Source organism: Sinocyclocheilus rhinocerous, unplaced genomic scaffold, assembly GCF_001515625.1.
Source record: "Sinocyclocheilus rhinocerous isolate Xijiao unplaced genomic scaffold, SAMN03320098_v1.1 scaffold2, whole genome shotgun sequence".
NCBI lineage: Eukaryota > Metazoa > Chordata > Actinopteri > Cypriniformes > Cyprinidae > Sinocyclocheilus > Sinocyclocheilus rhinocerous.
The window spans coordinates 837,198-846,956 of NW_015655572.1; the positions used below are offsets into that span (position 1 = coordinate 837,198).

Here is a 9,759-nt window from a genome sequence, read left to right on the forward strand (position 1 = left end):
TTTACAAGTGTCATGTTTGTGATTTTTTTTATTCATGTAAGCTATAGCTTCTGACCTTTAAATCAAAACATACTCATGATTTTATGGCGTCAATTACTGCTTTATTTAATCATAAACACAGTTTCAATATTATTTGTGTATTTTGCTTTCATTTTATTAGAAATAGGCAACAGTGCTCTCCTACGGAATTAAAACTCCTTACTGAGCGGGCATTAGGACCCAGGGGAGGCTGCCGCTGCTGTCACTGCACGTGCTATTACTGTTTACTCTATCATACACGGAACGCTTCATTCTGTAAGTACATTCTCAGTTTAAATGCAGCAATCCAAAACAGTGAATCTAATCACCATTCAGGCAAAACTTTGCTTCAAGAATGAGCCAAACTGCTGATGTGATCTAATCGCTAGCACACCCTGAGCACATGTGAGTTAATGCATTCCTCTTATTGGCAAGACATATCGGCATAATTTTTCATATAGAACCGATGCCGATATTTACATTTAAAACCATTATCGGCCGATTCCGATATTGCTCCGATAATATCGTGCATCTCTATTTGTCAATTTTTTCAGATCATCATCTTTTTTCTTAAGGTCATGGTTGCCAGATTGCAAAGATAAAGTAAAACTCTAGGCAGTCCTTTTAAAAGAAAAGCTCTAATTTGAACTCTAGACATCTGGCAACCTCAAGCATACGAACTCATGGAGGACTATATTTTTTCTCTTTGTTTTATTGTTGTAGAAAATATAGAGAGATTTTGGATGCAGAGAGTTTTTTAAAAACTATATTTTAGTCTTGTCTTTTTTTGTCAGTTTTAAAAATTTCAGTGTCTTGTCTTTGTATTGAAAAAGGTCTGAATATTAACTAAATTAACACTACCACATACTAATGTAGAGAGGTTAATAAATACCAATTTGTCCATGGCGTCATAAAACATATTTAGCGCACGATTTGCACAAGAAATCCAGGTGACATTTAAGAAAGCTCTTGTGTTTGATTAACCAAGAAGCCAATGCACATGTATTAGCTATTCTATCATTTTAAAAAAAATGATGCGCCCATCAGATTTAGCTTTGAAGGACATGCTGACATTGATGCTGCACCAACCCTGGCATGATCCTACAGCCGTCAGGTGGTTGGAAGTACAGAAGAGCAGGTGGCTACTGTCTAAGCCACCCAAAGCCCCTGTCGGTGAGCTCATCCTCTTAAGGTTTACTCCTCCATGAGTGTCTGCCATCGGGGGAAAAACACCACAGACATCACTAATAAAAAAATGTCTTAGTCTACTCGTAGATGGCGCTGCCATATGGCGTGTTGGCCACTAACAGATAAGAAAGGCTCTTAGCTTGGTTTGTCAGCGAATCTGGATAATTACTTACTAGCTTAGACCAGCATGAACTGGTCTTGTTGTTCACCAGCAAACATGCGTGCATGTTTTTGAGCCTGTGTTTATATCTTTTTCTACACTTACACAACCTCATTATATGTTGGTACTGGCAGTATTGTTCTCTTTCTCTATTCATGGGGATCACTGTACAAACATAATAAACAAACATAAAACCTTTCTGTACATGCTACTAATCCCATCAGCCCTTGTATAACCAGTTTGCATTGTTATGTCCAAGTCCTCGAATGTAAACATGACCACCTCAGCTGACCGTCCATGGGTCTGAAGTCAACATTAGCCATTCAACAATATACAGTATTAGGGCTGGGCGATATAGCTAAAAAAAATGTATCAACGATATAATGTTTCATATCGTTCGGTATCGATAATTATTGACATTTTTTATAACCTTCTGTAAAACAAAGAGCAATAGAATTTTTTTTTTAAATGTAATCACTGTATTTTTAAATTAACCCAATTTATTGAGACAAACAACAAATATCAGACATCACTAATAAAAAAATGTCTTAGTCTACTCGTAGATGGCGCTGCCATATGGCGTGTTGGCCACTAACAGATAAGAAAGGCTCTTAGCTTGGTTTGTCAGCGAATCTGGATAATTACTTACTAGCTTAGACCAGCATGAACTGGTCTTGTTGTTCACCAGCAAACATGCGTGCATGTTTTTGAGCCTGTGTTTATATCTTTTTCTACACTTACACAACCTCATTATATGTTGGTACTGGCAGTATTGTTCTCTTTCTCTATTCATGGGGATCACTGTACAAACATAATAAACAAACATAAAACCTTTCTGTACATGCTACTAATCCCATCAGCCCTTGTATAACCAGTTTGCATTGTTATGTCCAAGTCCTCGAATGTAAACATGACCACCTCAGCTGACCGTCCATGGGTCTGAAGTCAACATTAGCCATTCAACAATATACAGTATTAGGGCTGGGCGATATAGCTAAAAAAAATGTATCAACGATATAATGTTTCATATCGTTCGGTATCGATAATTATTGACATTTTTTATAACCTTCTGTAAAACAAAGAGCAATAGAATTTTTTTTTTAAATGTAATCACTGTATTTTTAAATTAACCCAATTTATTGAGACAAACAACAAATCTTTTTTTGTTTTAACAGTCAAACACACAATAAAAATTAAGCAAATATCTCATTTTAATGTTTTATATGCAGATTAAATAGGTCTTAAAGGGGTCCTATTATGCTTTTTCACTTTTTCAACTTTAGTTAGTCTGTAATGTTGCTGTTTGAGCATAAAAAAGATCTGCAAAGTTACAAATCTCAAAGTCCACTTCAAAAGGAGATATTTTATTTAACAGAAATCACTTTTCAAAAACTACAACGAACGACTCGTTTGGACTACAACGCATATTTTCATATATATACCGGCGAATGGGACGAGACCTGGTTGAGCTGCACGGCTATGGTAAGGGGCGTGACATTTCCCGACCAGGCCAATCCCGATTGGCAGTGGTGCCAATCACAACACACACTGGCCCAGCTAACCAATCACAACACATTTCGTATTTCAGAAGGCGGGCCTTCATTTGTGTGCTGTCTGCGTCACTCATAGCACGTGCCTATATCGTGCACTATATCGAAAAATTTTCTATCGTTATCGAAGAAGGTGTACCGTCGATAAATATCGATACTGTTTTATCACCCAGGCCTATACAGTATCTAACTGAAAACCAGGAACCACAGAGGAAGACTGTTTCAAGTTAGCATCAAGCATCCACCAACAACTTATTAATATGCTACACTGTAGGTAAACATAACAAAATGTGTTTTGAAGACAATCACATGATTATGGAAGCTTGTTTCCACCACAAAATATAATATAAATAAATAAATAAGGTAACTGCAAATGTTTACCTATATCTCAAAATTCAGACATTTTACTTAGATTTGTGAGATATAGCCCAAACTCAGAATTCTGACTTACTTTCTTGCAATTCCAAGTCTACATTTTTCAATTCTGGCTTTTTTTTCCCCCTCTGAATTCTAAATTTACATCTCGCACTTCTGTTTTTTTCTCTCTCGCTAGTTTATATCTCACAATTGTGAGTTCATATCTCATTCATATCTCAATTCAGAATTGTTTGATGTACGGTAAACTCATATTTGCAAGAAAAAGTCAGAATTGTGAGGGGGGAAAAAAAATCACAATTATCTTTTTTATTTTTAATTATTTTATTTATTATTATTTATATTTTATTCTGTGGTGGAAACAAGCTTGATGCATCTAAACAATCACAGTGAAAAACGGATTCAAGATAGAGGAGAATATGGAAAAAAAAGTAATTTTGTTATAATTATTTAAAAATACCAAAACATACTCATAAAAATGTGTTCGGTTTAGTTCAAATGGACTATTCTACCCTTTATTCTGCATTTTTATGCATCATGCCATTAGCACAGTACCATACAACCAAATTCTACTGAAATCTCGGTTGCACTTTATTTTATGATACGTGTACTTACATGTACTTACAGTGTACTTACCTAAGAAAGTACTGTAATATAAGGTAACTACATGGGGTAGGGGTTAGGTTTAGGGGTAGGTTCAGGGTTAGTACTTAGTTATTACTAGGGTTGGGTATCGAACTCGGTACTTTTAAAGGTACTGACCGAAATCTGCTTCTCACTATATGACGGTATGAACACAAAAACTTAATCTCCAGAGCTGCTGTGAGAGTCACTTCATATTGATTTATTTGTGGAAAATACTTTGTCATCTAAAGTATAAGTATGTTTATTTTACAAATTAATTTTTTAATCAATTTTCAAATGATTTCACATTTCTTAAATATTAATTAAAATAAATACAATTATATCGGCTTTATATCGGCCATCGGCCACCCTGCTTTCCAAGATATCGGCATCGGCTGTCAAAAAACACATATCGGTCGACCACTAGTTATTACCAAGTTATTGTAATTACTATAATAAGTACATAGTATGTACATGAGGAACAGGACTGTAAAATAAAGTGCTACTGAAATCTCACTACATATAATTAGAGTCAAGTTCTGCTCCATATAAATGTCAAAAGTATTATCATTTATTCTTTTGCCAGATACTTTTAACCAAAGCGACATACATTCATGCAATCCAGCTATTCATTTCAAATGTATCAAACCTTGGTATTGCTAGCAACACAGTCTATAATTTGAATTTCAGAAGTAGCACTTTTGTATTGTTCTGCTATAATTGTAAATCAAATGAATGTCACCCTGTCTGACACATGCCAACAAATACAGTTATAATTACAACAATTAATCAATCCAAGTTCAGAGTGAAATGGGTGAAAATAATTATAATGACTGCCTGCTGTTGCAGACGCAGGTAAATGAAATGATTTCATGCCATGCTGAGGTCTCACAGCATTGGCTAATTGTCTTTGTGACTCAGACCCTTGAGACAGAATATCTGACCGCGCTCGCCTCATTCACTAACACCGGGCCTGGTTAGCACCTGGTTATTACAGCCAATGAGAGCTCTAGAGACACTTAAACTAGACCTGTGGTTAATGTCGTCATACAATTTTCCAACCGATTTTAAAACAAGACTTTAAAAATTATACAATGGAGATGAATTGACACTGTCCTCACCACCTAAGCCCTTTTTTAAGAATACATATATTAAACACAAACTTTATATTTTTAAATCCACAAATGCATTAATGGCAGTATGGTATTGTATGGAATCCTGTTCGCGCCATGCAAAGAAAAAATTTTTTTTTTCAGAATTGTGAAATATAAACTCAGAATTCTGACTTTCTCGCAATTTTGAGTTTACATCTCTCACTTTTTGTTTCTGCCACAAAAAAAATTTAATTGTGCCTATTTATCTCACAATTCTGACTTTTTCTCTCAATTGCGAGTTTATATCGCACAATTCCAACTTTTCTTCTCAGAATTGTGAGCTTATTTTTTGCAAGTTAACATCTCAACTTTTTTAACTCAGAATTACAATTCTGAGTTGATATTTCGCAATTCTGAATTATGAGGGAAAGAAAAATCTGAATTGTGAAACAAACTCAGAATTGTAATTACATTTACATTTAGCAGACGCTTTTATCCAAAGCGACTTACAAATGAGGACAATGGAAGCAATCAAAATCAACAAAAGAACAATGATATGCAAGTGCTATAACAAGGTTGTTTTTTAAATCATATAATAAATAAAAAGAAAACAGATAGAATAGAAAGAATAGAGCAAGCAAGCGTTAGAGGCCTTCTTTGCTTTTGTTAACTGTATAATAAATATATAATCATTTATAATCATAAATTAATGAATATTAATTTAATAAATTCATTTATAATTCAGAGAAAAAAGTCAGAATTGTGAGTCACAACTATCTTTTTAATTTTTTATTCTGTGGCAGAAACAGGCTTCCATAGTATCAGAGTATCAGTCATTAGTCTTGCATAGGTCACTTTTTGAGTAATAAAATCTGGACCGCTTTGCATCTTATTCTGGCCAATAACCACCCATTTGTACAGGAAGAGACCGCTTGACCTAGAAAACATGTATACCTGTTACTGGTTTAAGCATTTTTCTCTAAATAGCATGAGCGCTGGACTCATTAAAAGTAATGCTTTATTCAGAACCTGGCTGATTTGAATGGCCTGAGTCACCTGCTTAGTGCCTATAGACTGAAAACAACACAGATCCACCACAAGAGTACACAAAATGTATTCAAAGCTAATTACACTAATTAGAGCAAGGAACAATGAGAGTGCGCAGTCGTCTTTTTGAGGCAGTTATGCACATATATTCTTCATTAAGAAGAAACAGTAACATGTAGTGCTGACTCTTTGCCACACACACACACACACAATAACTGATACATCTGTTTGGTCTGACCTGGTCATCCACTTTGTGGGCTATAATAGTGGCTCCTTCCTCCAGTTCAGCATCACTTAATGGCCGAATCCGCAGGGCCACCTGCAAAACAATAAAAAAGGTAATGCACTGGTTTCAAAAAGTATTTGAACCCTATACTATTTTTTTAAAAGCATGCATACCACTGAATCAAATAAGCCAAATGGCATGCATTTAAAAGAAAAACAACAACAACAACACTAACAAGATAGCACAAGCACATTTTTTTCAGAAAAATATATTATATTATAATTATGTTTTTGTTACTATATTATATATTTTATATATTTACCTATTTTATCATTGTGTTGAGTAATATTTTGTATCGAATGCAGTGAAATTCATACAGTGATTGCAATATCTTTGGGAAATAAAAGATAGCAGCAGTTTAGATTAATCAAACATGAGCACAATACTCTCAATTCATTTGTATTTCAAGGGCATTTCCGTTTGAGTCTGCAGGAGAATCGATTTGCACACAACCAAAGTTTCTTGTGCTGAAATAAACACGGACGGGTCACGGTGCAGCGATGCACCTCTACAATCTAAGTAGTTAATTATGCAGTATGAATATTATAGCCGGAGGTTGTTATTGCTTGTAGAGCAACAAATGCCATCATTTAATATGCTAACGGGAAGCGGCAAGGCCAGTTCTGTTATGTTGCTCACAGCCAATACTCACATAAAGTCACTGCAAATGTCTCCACCTAAATATGGGCCACAGATTTACAGAGCAATTTTTTTTCATTATTATTAATTTTCTAATCATATAGAAACTGGCCTACAAAAGGTACGTGACTGTCTCGCATTTACATTAGCTAAAGCACAGTAATGATGTATTACAGTGGAAGAAGAGAAAGGGAACTTAAACTGCCGCTGTGAATTATTGAGAGGGGGGCAAAAGATCACTAGAAAACAGGTATTAAGCTCCCAGAGAATCTAAATATAACAAGTGTAGACTGTCAGACTGAAATCTGTCCAGGGGTTTTAAGTAGACAAGCTGTCAGTGAATGAAATGTGACTATAGAAGTAAATAAAATCCACTTGTTTCGCTATATACATTTTTTTTTAATATTAACTCATGTATTTCTATCACATATTTGCATATAAGGTTATTGGCTAAACAGTCGAAACTCTGACATGTGCATGCGGTATGCAGCAATCAAGTATACACTCATGCATAGTTGATGCATATTTATTTATTGTTTATTATATATTATATATATGCATATTTATTGATGTCCATATTTAGATTTCATAGGTTCTATAACTGATCATATCTAACTTATTAGGTTTTTCACAATCATCTTCTTGCCTCACTGGATCATTTTAAATTGTTCTGCAATGTAAGAAATTCATTTTAAAAATACAAACACTTCATATGGTCTCTCAATATAAGCTCATAAGAACTGCATTCATAATTATAAACAGAAAGATGAAAATGCTGCTTAAAATTAGGTTTAGATAGTTTAGCATGTCCACCAAATGACGTGTGAACTACCCACACACATAAAAACAGTCATGTACAGTTATTTACTGCATACAGTCTGTAAAAAAACTGTAAAGATACAAGATATGCGGATAAAACATGAGCTAACTATAGCTCATAATACACATACTGTGTATATACACACACTGTAACTCTACACAAGTGCATCAGAATGCATAAATGTATATACTCTATATAACATACATACATTATTATTATTATTGGTCGAAACAAAGTCAACAACTACAAGATGTTGTTAGAATATAAGCTATATATTTGATGGTACACGCGAACAAATATGTAAACACAGTCTCTAATCTACATAAATACATACACATATTTGGCTGAACAGTCTACAAACTCTACAAGACACAAGTGCAGGTAAATAAAAAGTCACTGGACTTAACGTACTGTCAGCTGATGATCCTTTGATTCTCCAGTGTCCTTCATCGTAATGTTTTGCGGGACGTTTTCACGGCTATTTGTCAGCTAAAACACGCGCGTCACGTGAAGAGAGCGCAGCAGACGCCGCGCGGTCATGATTCATGCAACAATTCACCTGCGCTTCTCTCTCTCTCTAAGATTATAAAACAGGCTGAACGGTCAAACGCGGGTCGCGAGCGTCTCTTAAACGCCCGTGAAGTCCGTCAGGTCCATGTTCTGAGGATGTGTGTTTCTCCACCCACAGTAAACCGTGAGTGAGTGAGTGAGTGTGTTGTGTTTGTGATGTCCCTAGAGATGAGCAGTAGTGCAGTGCGCACTGAGAGGCGTCATTCACCGCCGCTGATGCTTCTTCACTCAGGTGGACAGACATTCTCAGACTCTGAGGCAGCAGCGAAACCTGCTGGTCAGGAATTGTACTGCAGCTTTCTTCCTTCGATTCAAAACTGTTGATAAAAACAGTCATGTACAGTTATTTACTGCATACAGTCTGTAAAAAAACTGTAAAGATACAAGATATGCGGATAAAACATGAGCTAACTATAGCTCATAATACACATACTGTGTATATACACACACTGTAACTCTATACTGTAACTCTACACAAGTGCATCAGAATGCATAAATGTATATACTCTATATAACATACATAAATTATTATTATTATTGGTTGAAACAAAGTCAACAACTACAAGATGTTGTTAGAATATAAGCTATATATTTGATGGTACACGCGAACAAATATGTAAACACAGTCTCTAATCTACATAAATACATACACATATTTGGCTGAACACAGTCTACAAACTCTACAAGACACAAGTGCAGGTAAATAAAAAGTCACTGGACTTAACGTACTGTCAGCTGATGATCCTTTGATTCTCCAGTGTCCTTCATCGTAATGTTTTGCGGGACGTTTTCACGGCTATTTGTCAGCTAAAACACGCGCGTCACGTGAAGAGAGCGCAGCAGACGCCGCGCGGTCATGATTCATGCAACAATTCACCTGCGCTTCTCTCTCTCTCTAAGATTATAAAACAGGCTGAACGGTCAAACGCGGGTCGCGAGCGTCTCTTAAACGCCCGTGAAGTCCGTCAGGTCCATGTTCTGAGGATGTGTGTTTCTCCACCCACAGTAAACCGTGAGTGAGTGAGTGAGTGTGTTGTGTTTGTGATGTCCCTAGAGATGAGCAGTAGTGCAGTGCGCACTGAGAGGCGTCATTCACCGCCGCTGATGCTTCTTCACTCAGGTGGACAGACATTCTCAGACTCTGAGGCAGCAGCGAAACCTGCTGGTCAGGAATTGTACTGCAGCTTTCTTCCTTCGATTCAAAACTGTTGGACCTGTTTTATGTCAGTAATAGTTAGGGCTGGGTTTTGACACAAATTTCACGATTCGATTCGATTCTCATTCACAAGCTTGCGATTCGATTCGATTACCAATTCGATTCAATATAGATTTTTTGGGATATATATCAGGTACAGTACATGACAAATTTTTTCAAGGAAAAAAAATCT

The 9,759-nt window shown here is 35.9% G+C and overlaps 1 protein-coding gene across 2 annotated transcripts in view; it reads right to left on the bottom strand.

Annotated features, from left to right (window-relative positions):
* Positions 1–9,480, bottom strand: part of LOC107718533 (kinesin-like protein KIF19) — a 44,173-nt gene extending 34,693 nt beyond the window's left edge. The window contains exons 1-2 of one of the 2 annotated variants that reach the window (XM_016525631.1): positions 9,101–9,480; positions 6,295–6,375 (exon numbers count right to left, since the gene is read on the bottom strand). In XM_016525631.1, coding sequence (XP_016381117.1) covers positions 6,295–6,375; positions 9,101–9,139 — 120 coding nt within the window. In that variant the 5' untranslated portion in view covers positions 9,140–9,480. Of the gene's footprint in view, positions 1–6,294; positions 6,376–8,212; positions 8,593–9,100 lie in introns of those variants that run through there. The other variant, XM_016525630.1, reaches the window with a different exon arrangement.
* Positions 9,481–9,759: the final 279 nt, after the last annotated feature.